The sequence below is a fragment of the Candoia aspera genome, chromosome 6 (assembly GCF_035149785.1).
Source record: "Candoia aspera isolate rCanAsp1 chromosome 6, rCanAsp1.hap2, whole genome shotgun sequence".
NCBI classification, from domain to species: domain Eukaryota; kingdom Metazoa; phylum Chordata; class Lepidosauria; order Squamata; family Boidae; genus Candoia; species Candoia aspera.
The window spans coordinates 46,917,246-46,932,263 of record NC_086158.1 but is presented as its reverse complement, the minus strand read 5'-3'; the positions used below and the strand labels follow the sequence as shown (position 1 = coordinate 46,932,263).

Genomic DNA, 15,018 nt, shown 5'->3' with positions numbered 1-15,018 from the left:
TTCTTCTCTTTAAGTGACAATCCCTTCCCAAAAAGGGTCTATTTGTCACTTGCAGCTTCAATTCAAACTCTTAAATTATAGATTTATATAACATAAATCAGTTTTTCCATGACAGTTATGGACAGCATAGGGGCCATTTGACAACCTTGGAAAACTGAAGAAAGATACAGCATTTGGCTTATTTCTTGTTTCTTCCATTCTTTACCCACATAACCTAATATATTCTTGCACCAACTCCCCCTGAAATTCAGACTTGGATTCATTTCCTGTTCAAAGATAGAAGAGGTTTGAATGGATGCAGACTGAAATAGACTTATTTGTGTTTGGAAGGCAAATTGCCTTCCTGTTCACAAGATGGAGCATGGAAGGAGAAGATCTAAAGCAAAAATTGAGAACCACTACTCTCAACCTGCTAGCTGGAGGAATGCTAGGGATTGTAGAGCAGCAACATCTGTGGTTTTCAAATTTCTTATCTTTGACCTAGGTCTCATCAGCTTAATCTGCTGTTCAGTTTATCCTTTCCTCACTAGCTATCCTTCTCAGCTATCTTGGGATAATAGATAGACCCCAAGGATAAAAAGATAATTGTATGATGAGTAAAGATTGCATAGAAGGCAAAGAAACATAGACTGGACTAAGGTGGTGAGAGATGTAATTGACAGAGGCAGAATGACAGGATGGACATGATCTATATCAAGATACTCACATCCTACGCAGTTTCTTGTATGATGAGAAGGCTCCAGGGGGGATGGACTTGATGCCATTCAGTTCCAGACGTCTGTATGATAAGCCAAGCATTAGAAAGAAAACAACTTGGGCACACCAATAAAAATAGATGAAATGCCATATCTTTCAGAAGGGGTACTGTAGAGAGCAAACAGAATCATCTGCATAAAGAGAAGGGAGAGCTCTGCCCTATTTCCATGTGAGTTAAACTAGCATGACATTCAGCTCAGTTTGAAGATTAATTAATAAACTTTTCATACGGTAAAATTGATGTATTATATGTTTTGGAAATCCATGCAGAGTTTTACATTTAGTGAAGTGATATAATCGTATGCACACTTGGCTACTCAGCACATTGTACTTTCATTTGCAAGCTAGTTATGTGGCTGTAATCAGACGATCATACGCTAAATAATTTCTCAGTTATCTGAAGCTGTAAATCTACATAATTCATTTTCCTAGTATGCCTACTTGGACATAATACATGAATTAGCTATGAGTTATATTTAAGCCTAGATAGAACGTCCATGAAATGTCCAAATGATGACCATTTAAAACCATTACTCAGGCTAGTTCTCTGCATAGCAGTTCATGCCTATAGCCCACAACATGGATTAGAGATTGTCTCCACATTATCACATACTTTAGATTAATAGTGGTGTAGAGAACATATTTTGTCTGCGCAATGGAACTACACAGGACTGATTTGGTGAATGGAGGAGGCACAAGGAGAAGCTATTTAAAGAAGCTTTCATACATTTGGTTATACATTAATATTCCACTCTCTTCACTTAAACAAATAAACAAAGGTGGATTCAGACAACCATTCATTGATTCATTCATGCAATTTACATGGCTGTCCACTCCACACACAACTTAGTGTGGTATACCCAATTAAAAGGAACAAATAACACCTGACAAAATAAAATGTATTAAAACACAAGAGGTGATTTAAACAACCATAACTATTAAAACAAGCTCATAAAACTACCTGGCCCAACACCCTCTTGGGGAGAGCTAAGTCTTTAGAGATTTTGGAAGGCAGGCAAGATCAAGATCATCCAGATCTTGGAGGACAGGGCTATTCTATAGGGCAGATGTGATGACAGAGGAGGCATTATCTCTTGTGTCCCATCACTGCTCGAGTAATGGGACCTGGAGCATGCCAACCCTATCAGATCTTATCAGATGGGTAGAAGTAATCAGAGATAGGTGGTCCTGCAAATAACTAGGCTCTATGCTATGAATGGCTTCATAGGTGACAACTAGCACCTTGAATTGCACTAAGAAGCCCACTGGCAGCCAGTGCAGCTCATGAAGTAGCAGTGTTACATGAGATGCACCCTCAGCTACTCACAACACTATATTCTGAACCAGCTGTAGCTTTTGAGTAAGCTTCAAAGGCAGACCCATGTAGAGCACGTTGCAGTAATCAGGTTAGAAGTGATCAAGTCATCAGTGACTATGAATAGGACCTCCTAATCCAGATATGGGTGCAGAAATGGGTCCCCTCCAATCAACGGCTCCCACCTGCTTCTCAAGCAGGAGCTGTAAGTGCAGGAGGACCGCCAGATTGTGATCACTTTTGATCTGGGCAGTGTAGCCCCCTCCAGAGCTAAAAATGAAAAATCTCCAGGATACAATTGCCCCCAACTCCACTGCTACTAGGTCTTGCTAGAGTTGAGTCTGAACCTGTTCCTCTCCATACAAATCCTCATAGCCTGCAGACAATGAGATAGAACATTGAGAGCATCATGTGAGTGACCAGAGGCTGAGATATATAGCTGTGTATCATTAGCATACTGAAGATACGTATCCCCATGTCACCAGATCATCTCCTCCAATGGTTTCATATAAATATTAAATAGGAAAGAGCAGAGTGCCAAACCATCTGGCACCCCACAAAGCAAGGGTCTGAGCTAGATCTCTTCCCTCCACCAATGCCAACTGGAAGCAACCCTGGAGGAAGGAAAAGAACCAAATTGTATAATTTGCATGTGTCACCATTCTGATATCATTGTGGCTTATTACATTCACTGATGTTTGTTTTCGTTTATCTCTGGAAAAAGAAATCTCTCATCCTGCACACTAGCAATACTGAAGGAGCTCCGTAGGAACCCATAAAAACTAGGATCATATCCAAATAAAGTCACAACTGAAAGGTACTTAAATGGTTCTTGGACTAGAATACTAAATTCCCTGTTTCACAACCATCTGAATCATTCCTACTCACATCTCTGTCATGGTTTCTGGTAAGTTGGCAGGGATGGCTGTTAGCCCTTTGCCACGACAATCTACAATGCCATTGCTACAAGTACACATGGCAGGACAGGACCCAGATGAAAAACTGCAGATATGAATCCTGGTAGCATCATCCTGGCCTGCAGAAAGAAAATTGAGAAAGTTACTGGGTTCTCTTGTATAAAGTCTGTCTCCCTTTGTGCAATGCAGAACCACTTAATCTTTGCTTGTGGAATATCTGTTTGCATGCATTAGTTGAATGCCACTTGCATAAATATCTGGCTGAAAGAGTCAGTCTTACAGAGAAATGAATTTCTATCCTTGATATGCCTCAAATAATAATATATTTTTAAATGGACCTAATTCACATGAAGATCCTTGTATTCTCTGTGCTGTCTGATCAATCCTGAGAACTCATGACAAACAGAATTCTCTTCAAAAATATAGGTAATTTTTGCAGCATGAAACAATTTCTGCTGTGCCTTGCCTATAAAATGAAATAGGAATGCTGAGATCATCATATTATGGTAAAAGAAAGTGTAGTTACGTATGCAGGAGGGAAGTTGGCAGGTTTGACTATTGAACTCTTTGCTACAAGTGCTACTCTGTCTTAAATGTGAAAGCAGAAAAGACCTCAGCCTGGCTGTTCTGGGGATCCTAAACAGAAAGCCAGGAGGGAAATTCATTCTTTTTGCCCCCACATAGAAAGCTCCTAGCACCCTGCTAATGCCACTGACCTGTGCAGCTGAATTCATTCTTTTGGATTTCTGCAACATTTAGACCACGTAAGGATGGTGGACCAGCACATTGTGTGAAGAGTCCAATAGTAGGTCGCTGGCGGAGCCACTGGGAAAGCCAACCCAAATGACAATCACAGATCAGCTGATTGGAGTGCAAGCGGCTGCAGAGACAAAGTAAAGGTATGGGAGGAAAGAAGAAGACATCTGTTGCTTAATACTTCTAATTTGCAAAGCCACTTCTAGAGAATAGGCTAGAGCTAATGAATTTGATTGAAAACTTGGGAACATTCTCTGGGAAGGAGATTCTGATTCTATAGGAGTAGGACTGAATCTTGCAGAAAGAAGTGGATTGGTCACCCAGATTTCTGTTTGCCCCTCCAGCGATGGCATTCACCCATTCCACATACAGACCCTGTTCCCAGAATGCACTCAGAAAAGGACCATTTGAGATAGGTAACTAACCCACTAACCAAACCAGACCTAGTCATGTCCAGGTTAAACTAATTCCATCCATCCAGTTGTGTTGTAAGAATACCTAACCCCAATCAATTGTCCAATTTTGTATATCAAGTCCCCAAAGAAAAAGAAATGGAGAGAAAGTAGCCAAAAATCTTACAGCTAAGGCCTAGCATCATGAAACACACCTCTCAAGCATGATTGGCAACAGTGACCAAGCCAATGGGGGAGGGGCTAGTGATGAAAGATGCCTTGTCAGTATCCTCCTCTTGCAAGGTCTTTTGGGATACCAGATAAATTGGGTGGAATTCTGTGTTCCCCAATGGTAATTTTTTACTGTGTGCTGCCAGAACCCCCAGTAAGGAGATTTGACTGGTTTAGCCACTGATCGGATTAAATGTCCTGTGGGAACAGAACTATACTTTACCTTTGAAGATCTTCCCATGTTGTTATAGTGTCTCACAAGTCAGGCTTGACTTTTAGTGTCTACATGGAAGTGTCCATGTAGTTTTTTTGGCAACAGGAAGTATTTGCCACTGATTTTGCAAGATTTTTTTTTCTTACCAGTTCAGCCTACAGCCCTGAGATTTTCCGGTGCTCGTTGATCCAAAAATTACCAGGATTGTCCCTGTTTAGCTTTTTCCAAAGTACCCTAGGTTGGCTATGTGCTACCACCTGTTATGAGTCTCCCATTATTATAGAGCTCCAGATAATGACACCCAGCATGTTGGGAGCATTTCACGCTGTGAGAACATTAATCCCAAGCCTAATCTGTAGAATCTAAAAGTGTCAATAAGAGTTTCCACCAGAACCTCTTATATTATTTATTAACTCCTCGTTCATCATGATGTATATGATATCAAGTCAATTATCTTCTATCTCACCCCACCCTACCACACCCAGGAGCTGTTTCCTTATGTGCTCACAAGGTGCGCAGTTTGGGCATATGGTTGAAGCTGGAGATGGGAATGGAGCTGATATTGTTGTTGTTCAAAGTCCTGCAGGAATGAGAAAAAGGAAAAGCATCACTTAATGCTTGAGATGCATGCACTCTTTTCTTTTCAGATTATGTGTTCAGTACAATATAGTTTAGTCATTTATGAGGCACACCTTCTCAGCTTGACAACCACTATTTATCTACTAATTCACTCTCCACAAATGGAGGAGAAGTCATGTTCTATGAATTCTCTTACAAAGGAAGTGATCTGAGAGTTTGTTGCCCACGGCTTCTAAGTCTGTAGCTCAGTCTAGGATGCAAAAGATAGAGCACCTTTTCCACCTTGGTGCCCACATATGGAATTCAACCCCAAAATTCTGCAGACAGCATAATCACTAATAATAATTCTGGGATTTGAAGTCCACACATTTGGAAGACCCTGAGATTGGGGAAGACTGCAAAGTAGAAACTTGTATATGTCCTTAAGAGAGATACTTACAATACTTCCAGACCACGGAGAGCACGAAAGGCCCCTTCCTCAATGCAACTTATATGGTTCTTGTCCAGCTGCCTGTTTGAAGAAAGAGAGAATGAAACTGGTACCTATTCCAGATGTACAAGAAAGATGTTCCACACATAAATCAGCACAGTTTTAGCAGATGAGAAGTGAAAGAACATAAGAGAACTGTGGCCAGGAATAAGGAGCATTAGAGAACTGCAAGAACCAAAGATGGGAAGGTTTGATTGGGGAGAATTATGATTTGGGGTGCATCAGAGGCCACAAATATTAATATATGGGGAATGTATTTCCATTGTTTTTAACTTATTTATCTTCCTTTACATATGCTTATGAAATCAACACCTCCATCATCTTGTTATGCTGCCTCATTTTGGTGGGAGGTTCCTGGGAGGGATGAGTGAAGAATGCCAAAAGTGTATGCCAAGAGAATATATTCCCACCAGAGTACCCAAGGCACGAAGGTCACTCGGCTGTCCATCTAAAGCAAGCAGGGACTTACGCTGGGCAGCAGCAATGTAAGAAGACACTGGAGAGGTTAGTGAGAATGTCAAAGCCATAATTTCATATTATGTGAGAGAAGGCAATGATAAACCACTTCTGTATTTTACCAAGAAAACCACATGGATAGATAATGAAAACGGATTGACAATACAGTGTCGGATGATGAACCCTGAGGTTTGATGGCACTTGACATGTTATTGAAGAAGAGCTGAGGATCTGAGGTGTTTATGAAGTGGCTAGATTAAACCCTTTGGGATGTCTAGTTGTTGATGTTGCCATGCGGGAAGAGAAAATCTGAAGCTGCAAAGACAGAATTACTGTGGGAACATGAAGAGGCATGAACATGGAAAAGAAAAAAAAATGAAAATTGAAATGTATCAACTACACATTAATATCTTAGGCATCAGCTAATTGAAATGGACTAGAATGGGACACTTTCAGTGAAAAGATGATACTGTTTACTACTCAGGATACAGAAGAAGAAGAAGAAGAAGAAGAAGAAGAAGAAGAAGAAGAAGAAGAAGAAGAAGAAGAAGAAGAAGAAGAAGAAGAAGAAGAAGAAGAAGAAGAAGAAGAAGAAGAAGAAGAAGAAGAAGAAGAAGAAGAAGAAGAAGAAGAAGAAGAAGAAGAAGAAGAAGAAGAAGAAGAAGAAGAAGAAGAAGAAGAAGAAGAAGAAGAAGAAGAAGAATGTTCCTTTCATAGCCAGAAAAGATATAGCAAGAACAGTACTTGTGTACAGTGCAGTCAATGACTGAATAATATCAATTAGATTTTGTGGATAACCTTTTAATATGATGATTATCCAAGTGTATGCTCCAAGCACTGATGCAGAAGAAGAGGAGACTGATGGGTTTTGTGGTCAAGTTCAATCTGAAATAAATAGAATATGCAAGCAAGATCTGCTGCTTATGGTTGGAGACTGGAATGTAGTTAGGCTATCTGAAATGAAGCAGGAAAATGACTTACTAGTTTCTGCCAATCCAAAGATTTCTTAATTGCTTCCACAGTCTTCAAACAACCAGAATGTGCATGGACATCATCAAATGGAGGACACAGAAATCAAATTGACTAAATTTATGGCATAAGGAGGTGGAAGAGCTCAGTTATAACAGTAAAGAGGTGGCTAGGATCTGGCTGTGGAACAGATCACAAACTGTTCATTTGCTAGTTCCAAGTCAACTTAAAGTGATTGGTAGTGGAAGAACAAAGCCAACCAGTTACCACAATATGATCTTCAGCATGTACATACCATTTTCAAGGACAACATCAGGAATCACTTTGAAGTCCTGCATCTCATTGTTAAGGAACTGTGGAATTGATTTAAGAAGTCGTTAAGGCTTAATGTGAAAAGAACTGCCAAAGAGAGAAACAGAAGAAAACAAACTGGATGTCAGAACAGATGGTGAAAATTGCCAAGAGGAAAAGAGAAACCAAAGCCAAGAATGACAAAGATCTTAGGAATTTACCAAAGAATTTTAGAGTGCTGTTAGAAAAGGCAAGAAGTAATATTACAACATCTGTAAAGACATCAAAAATGGAAACAGACATGGAAAAACAATGAGTTCTCTGAACTCAGAAGAAGATTCTATTTTCGAATTGATATGCTAAAGGATGCCAATGGACAGACAGTAACTGATTCAAAGGTCAAAGACAGAAGGACCATACTGAAATTATACGTAGTAGGGATGTCAAAATTCAAGATATTTTAGACAATATTTCCTCTTTACACGAACCTTAACACTAGAAGATGAAATTAGAACAGCACTGTGGTCATTAGCAAGTCAGATTGCTAAACAAATTGATGAAATATCTATAGGAATATGGCAAGCAACAGAAGAAGAATCAATACATGTTCTTACTGAGCATGGCAGCAAATCTGTAGAATGACACAGTGGGCAACAGATTGGAAGAGGTCAATCAACATACCAATACCAAAGAAAGAAAACCTAACAGGGTGCACAAACTATTAATTTCACATGCTAGCAATCATCCAATGCATATTAGAGCCCTACACAGAAAAGGAGATGCCAGATGTTCAAGCTGGCTTTAGAAGAAGCTGAGGAAAATGGGACATTATTTCTGATGCATGTTGGTTAATTGAGGAAGCTCAAGAATACCAAAAGAGTTCAGTAATACATACTTCATTGATTATAGAAAGGCCTTCAATTGTGTTGACCATGTCAAGCTGTGGAATGTACTTAAAAAAATAGGAATCCCAAAACATCTGCATGAGAAACGTATGCAGGTCTGGAAGCCAAATTCCACAGGAAACATGGCAAGACAGACAGGATCCGGATCTGCAAAGAAGTGAGACAAGACTGTATACTCTCCCCTTATTTATACAATCTATATGCTGAATATGTATTGAGGGAAGTTGGATTGAAAGAAGATGAATGAATTTTAAATTTAGAGAAAGAAACATAAATAATCCTCACTGTGCTGATAACACTATGTTGATGGCTGAAAACACAAATGATTTGGAAACTTTAAAAGTGAAAGTCAAGGAGCACAGTGAAAAAAATGGGACTAAGACTAAATAGAAAGAAAATAGAAAGACCCAACAAATAATACCAGGTATTGGAACCAGCCATTTAATTGACAATGAAGACACTGAAGTGGTGGATAGTTTCTGCCATTTAGGATTTACTATGAACAGTAAAGATAGTTAAGAAATACATCATAGTCTAGTTTTTGGTAGGGTAGCCATGAAGGTTTTGAAAAATATATTCAGATGCCATAATGTGTCTATACCTACAAAGATCAGAACTGTGCAGGTAATGGTATTACCTGTGATTCTATGGAAGTAAAAGTTGGATTTTGAAGAAGCAAGATAAAAACAATATTGACCTTTTTTAACTTTGGTGTTGGAGAAGAGCCCTGAGAATACCATGGATAGCCAAGAAAACAAACAAATGGATAAAAGATAAATCAATCCAGAGTTCTCACTCAGGCACAAATGGCCAGTCTCAAATTATTGAAGTTTGGACACAGTGCACGAAGATCTAGCTCTTTTGAGAAGTCTATAATGCTGAGAAAGGTGGAAGGAAAAAGGACAACCAGCAGCAAACAATCAGATTCAATTATAGCAGCAAAAAATGCATTATTGGAAGACCTGAAAAGCTATGCTGGAGAAAGATCATCCTGAAGATCTATCTGTGTGGTCGCTAAGAGGCAACACTAACTTGATGGCACATAATCAATCATAAATTCAACAGCACGACACAATGGCAAACTATCCTGTCTGCCAAGGTCACTCACAAGTTCTTGAGATCAGTGGCTCCACGAAATGCCTTTCTGGGCACAGCCTGAAGAAGGTTTTCACTCAGGTCTCTGCAGAAGAGAAATTTGGAAAAAAAAAGTCAGTTAAGAGGAAGACAGCTGACAAGGCAGTAGGAGACAAGAACTGGTGAAGAACAGTTAGTAGCTCAGATGCATGGTCACCTTTACTACCATTACACACACCGGAATTATCCATACGGTTGCTAAGAGTCAACAGTGATTTGATGGCACTTAATCAAGAATGAACTCTGGCAATCAACAGATCCCACATTGTCTGAGATGCTTCTCTTTTCAATAAATGCTACTTCGGGTAAATTTGCAGTAACAAGGTGTTCTATTTGTATAACCTAATGACTTGGTTTTAAGAAGAGCAAGGAATTCTTTTTTTTTTTTTTTTTACAAAACTCTTGTAAAAGAGGCACTAATAATAAAGCACTGTTCAGCAAACAACAAATCTAAGATAATAAAACAGTATATTCCAGTATGTCATTAAAGACTTATAAATTTGAGGAATATTTCATATTCTTTCTCTATACAGAATCCAAATAGCCCTATGGGACGTAAAGCTAAATGTACTTCATCAACACAGCACGAATCACTAACAAGACTACAAACAACATTAAATCAATACTATAAATTATAGATCAAACTAAGATATAATTCTTTTGAATTATCTTATTCAAGAATGGTTTCCAATTATAATTAAATTCTACATCAGATTTTCTCTTCAATTAGGATGTTATTCTAGACATTGAAGCATATTCTCACAATTTAGTTAGTCGTTCTTCCAGAGAATGAATCAAAAGTCTTTTCCAGTAAAAATCACATAGGATCTTCTGAAGGGTTTAGCACAGTTTAATAAGAGTATCTCAGGTTGTAATGGAATTACAACTTTCCAAATTTGTCCCTTTCTACTTTTAGTCATTTCCCAGTATTGTTGTGCTTTGCAACATTGCCACCACACACATATATATATAAAAGATCCAACCTGTTTGTTAAATTTTCATTTTTTTTTTAGAAAAAGCATTATTCATTTAAGCAATCAAAACTGGAGTAACATACCAAAGATAAAACATCAAATGCCAATTCCAAGTATAATGTTCAAAGTATTTGATGTTCTTCTATTCAAATTCCCACTGTTGTGTCTCTCTGACTAAATATTTAAATTCTTTATCCATTTGACACACAATCTTTAACTTGTTCAGATTCTGAATCATACTTCACTAGTAATTTATAAATTGTGCCTAAAGATGTTCAGTAGATTTCAAATTCAGTCACGTCTCTCAGTGTTCCCCCCTTCTTTCTGTACAGTAATTCTTTTGTTGCTGTACTGCTTGTTTGTTTGAAGTTGATGGGCTGAGTGTTTCACAGCATATATAAAAGCTACCAAGATAGTGGACAGTTGACTACATATTTCTGGATTACAACACATACACTCACTCTCTCTCACATTTGCACACATCGCTACATTGTTTGCAAATAATTGAATGATAATGTTTTCTACTAGCTTCCAGCAGAGGGCAGAATAGGCTTTTAATTGGCATTGGGTATATCCCTCCATTCTTTTTTCGTTTCTAAGATCTTTGAGATAGAACATCTGGCTGTGCAGATTTGACATGTAACATTTGGGAAGTCCTGGTTTCTTAGTGCACATTTTGTGCCAAACAACCAACCATAATTGATTCATGTCATAGCAGAAACACTTCTTTTATAGTACGTATGCAATGCTTCTGTAAACCAGATCAGCCGTTGTTGCTGGGGAAAGCTAAAGGCTATGAGATCTGGTTTGCAAAAATCCAGAGACTCACTAGATGGCAGAGTCTCCTGGATTTTTGCAAACCAGGTCTGATAGCCCTAGGAAAGGAAGAACTAATTTCATGTCTCGCTGTGGAACTTACATTGCACATTTTCTGCTCATGGAGAGAAAATATTGCCCTGAAAACATCTGCCTTCATTTCCTCAGGATCTAACCACTGCTCTACAAAAGGCAGGATTTCTTCTGCCTCCTTCTCCTCCCTAGTTTAGAATGGCACCCCAGGCGATGATTAGTACTGCACACACCCTAGTCCACTACTAAGGCAGTATATATTAATTCACTGAGTATGACTGTTAAACAACCTGGTGACCAAAACAAAGGTTTAACAGGTCTTTGTTCCATCAAGAAATCAAGGAATTTCTGCCAGGAATTCATCTTCTGCTTTTCAGTAGCAACACAAACATAAAAAAACAAAACAAAACATGAAAGAATAAAACTCTGTTACGAAAATGTTATCTCTCTTGTGTGTTTCACAAAACTGTTTTCCCCACAATTTAAGTGTTCTGTTCCAACTTCTTGAACCATATAAATTGCTTTATTGTAAAAATGGGACAACATTGATAGATTTAATAGATCCCTGAAGACTTTTTGTCATTACTCTCTTAAAACTCCAATGAAGGATATTATCACCATGCTGTGACAATTGCAGCTCCTTCTGCTCACAGAATCATGGCCTTGTCAAAAAGCCAGAACAGAACTTACTATTCAGTTACAACAGGGCTTTTCCAACACTTTGTGGCATTTTCAAAAGACTTTTAAAAAAACATATAGATACTCCAAAGTCAGACATTTCTGCTGCTTTATTCTCAGAAATGAAAATTTTACAGTTCGGAATAGATGCTCTAGGAAATTTCAGCTCTTTTTACAATATTTTTGCTCAACATGGGTGCTTATCAGCTCAGTTCATTCACTGCTTCCTATTGAGAATTTTTATTCACTGCTGGATCATTGCCTCTCTTCTATCCTTAGTCAAGAGCTCTGTCAAACTGTCACAGAACTGTGTGATTGCAGGACTTGGAAGAAACACTAAGCGTCTGACCTTTAGAGATCTTATCTTTCAGAAAGACAGCTTCCTTCAGGATCTTTTTCCTGAAGGAAAGGATGGGGTTCCTTTGTACAAGTCTGATTTCACTCAGTTTCATGGTATTTCCAAGGAACATTAAGCTGCCAGTTTCCCAGACATGAACTGCTCCAGTGTTGATGGATAACAGTTTGCAGCAAGAACTCTGTCTGGCTCTAGAAGAATAACCTGGCCGTTATTTCCCCCGTCCAGCCATCCATTCATGCTGAGTCAGATAAATGGATATCCAAAGACAAGCAGCTTTATTACAGAAGAAGAGATCACTACCTAGCAATGAGTGGGAAATGAGCTGAGCATGTGATTAGACCCATGCACATCACCAACTATCTTCCTGGCCATTCAAATGCTCTACTACACAGTTGAATCATTTTTAGGTCCTACTCTAGTCATCTCCACTTTTATGCTTCTTTATTATTTGATATTTAACTAAGGAATCATATATTTGGAATCTTTCTAATTATATATAATTTTGTATAATCTCTTTAGAGTTTGAATTTCTAATAACCACCTTCTCTCCCCTCCCCCCGTATATATGACTGGCGGTGAGCGGGGGGACTGCGGCGGGCATTGGGAGGTCCCAGCAGGCCTCGGTGGGCGTCGGGAGGTCCTGGGGGACTCTGCAGCCTGCGGGCTGGTGCGGCGAGCTGAACAGGCCGGAGCTGGGCGACACAACGGCCTTGACGGTGGGGAGGTGTGGCCTGAGCGTCTCCGTGGTTCCAGACCAGCCTCGGTGGCTCGGGCTCACAACAATTGCGGCTTGCGGTGAGGAGCAGTGGGCCTGGTGCCTTTCTGGCCCCTGGCCCTCGGCAGCAAGGCTGGCCTGGCAGCGGTTGGCAGAGTGGTGAGCCGGCAGAACGATGAGCCCTGGATGGGATGGGATGGCTGGGCCAGGCCTTGGTGGTCGTGGTGACTCTGCGGTGTGTTGTGAGGAGCGGTGGGCCTGGGGCTTTCTTGGGCCCTGGTCTGAGGCAGCGAGGCTGGGCCCTGGCAGTGGCTGGTGGAGTGGCGGACCGACAGAATGACAAGACCCGGATGGGACAGCCAGGCCTGGATGGAACAACCGTCTCCAGGATAGTGGATTCCACACCAGAGCCTCCTGGTGGAAGACTTTGGGGGGAGGCTAGGGTGTGGGTGCGAGTCATCCCCTAACCTTCCCAGAGACGGCAGGCAGTTAAGAGGGTCCCTCCTGTGTGGGTGTGGTACTCCCCTCCGAGGGTGAGAGATTCGGGGGGGGGGCAGAGTTGTGTGTTTGTGCATGAGAGTGTGAGAGAGTGTCTACCCCCTGTATCAGAGACGGGGGGGTACAGGAATGGGTGCGTGCTCCCCTATCGACCAGTAAGAGAGGCTGAGGGGGGCACAGGGTAGGTGTGCGGAGCTCTGGCTAGACTCCCGCAGCACCGAGAGCGTGAGCTGGTGTGCTGCGGGGCTGGCCATTGCCCGGCTGTTGATCGGGAGAATGGGTGAATGAGGGAGGAGACCCTTATTTCCACCCAGGGTTTCTGGAGGTCTGGGAGTGGAGGCAACTAGGCCTGGAAATTCTGGGGGCTATAGAGTGGGGTATATCAAGGTGGTGACAGGTCGGGGATGCTATGACGGGAACCAGAGGGTGGGCCATCTTTGGGGAAGACACCCTCGGTGTTTGTTACCGGTGGCGTGTTCCAGCCTTCCGAGTTCAGACCCGGGCCCTGGACAGCAGATCCTTGAGGGCCCTGATCTCCGGCTGCTGCTGCTTAACGCCAGGTCAGTCAACAACAAAGGCCCCCTCATATGCAATTTGATCGCAGAGGAGGGGGCAGACCTGGCGTGTATCACTGAAACCTGGCTGGGCTCAGAAGGGGGGGTAGCCTTCTTGGAAATGTGCCCAGCTGGGTTTCGGGTGTGGCACCAGCCGAGATACCAGGGTAGGGGAGGAGGGGTGGCTGTTGTCATCCGAGAGTCTCTTGTGGCCTTCAGGGGCCCTGCCCCACAAGTTGCCAGGTGTGAGACTCTGTTCTTCAAGTTGGGTTCCCAAGAACAGCTTGGAGTATTGCTACTGTACCAGCCCCCCTGCTGTGTAGCAACCTCCCTGCCTGAGCTGCTGGAGGCCATCTTGGGTTTGGCGGTGGAGTTCCCCAGGCTTATGGTTCTGGGGGACTTCAACCTGCCATCCCTGGGGCATGCCTCAGAGGCAGCTCAGGAGTTCATGGCTACCATGGCAGCCATGGGCCTGTCCCAGATCATTCGGGACCCGACTCGAGACAGTGGTCTCACTCCGGACTTGGTCTTCTTGTCGGAACAGTGGCAACGTGATCTGAGGGGAGAGCTGCATCTATCCCCATTGTCATGGTCAGATCATGCCCTGGTGGCCCTGAGATTCTCTTATGCCGCTCCCCTCCGCAGGGAGGCAGGACCCTCGATTGGTCCGCCCCCGGCGACTGATGGACCCAGTGAGGTTTCAGAGGGAGCTGGGGGAGGTGCCCATGGATCTGCTGCACAGTCCAGCGGAGGCCCTGGCTGCTGCCTGGAACAGGGAAGTGGCCGGGGCCTTGGATAGGATTGCGCCTGTGCGGCCTCTTTTGCCTCATCCAACCCGACACTCCCCGTGGTTCATGGAGGAGCTGAGAATTTTGAAGAGGCTTAAGAGGCGCCTAGAGTGCCGCTGGAGGAAGACAAAGACCAAATCCGACCGAACACAAGCTAGGGCCGCTATTAAGGCCTACCTTGTGGAGGTAAGAGCGGTGA

The 15,018-nt window shown here is 41.9% G+C and overlaps 1 protein-coding gene across 1 annotated transcript in view; it reads right to left on the bottom strand.

Annotated features, from left to right (window-relative positions):
* SLIT1 (slit guidance ligand 1) overlaps nucleotides 1-3,219 on the bottom strand; it is a 44,995-nt gene extending 41,776 nt beyond the window's left edge. The window contains exons 1-3 of the mRNA XM_063307798.1: nucleotides 3,195-3,219; nucleotides 2,960-3,107; nucleotides 707-778 (exon numbers count right to left, since the gene is read on the bottom strand). Of these exons, the coding sequence (XP_063163868.1) occupies nucleotides 707-778; nucleotides 2,960-3,107; nucleotides 3,195-3,219 (245 nt within the window). The remainder of the gene's footprint in view (nucleotides 1-706; nucleotides 779-2,959; nucleotides 3,108-3,194) is intronic.
* Between the last annotated feature and the right edge of the window lie 11,799 nt (nucleotides 3,220-15,018).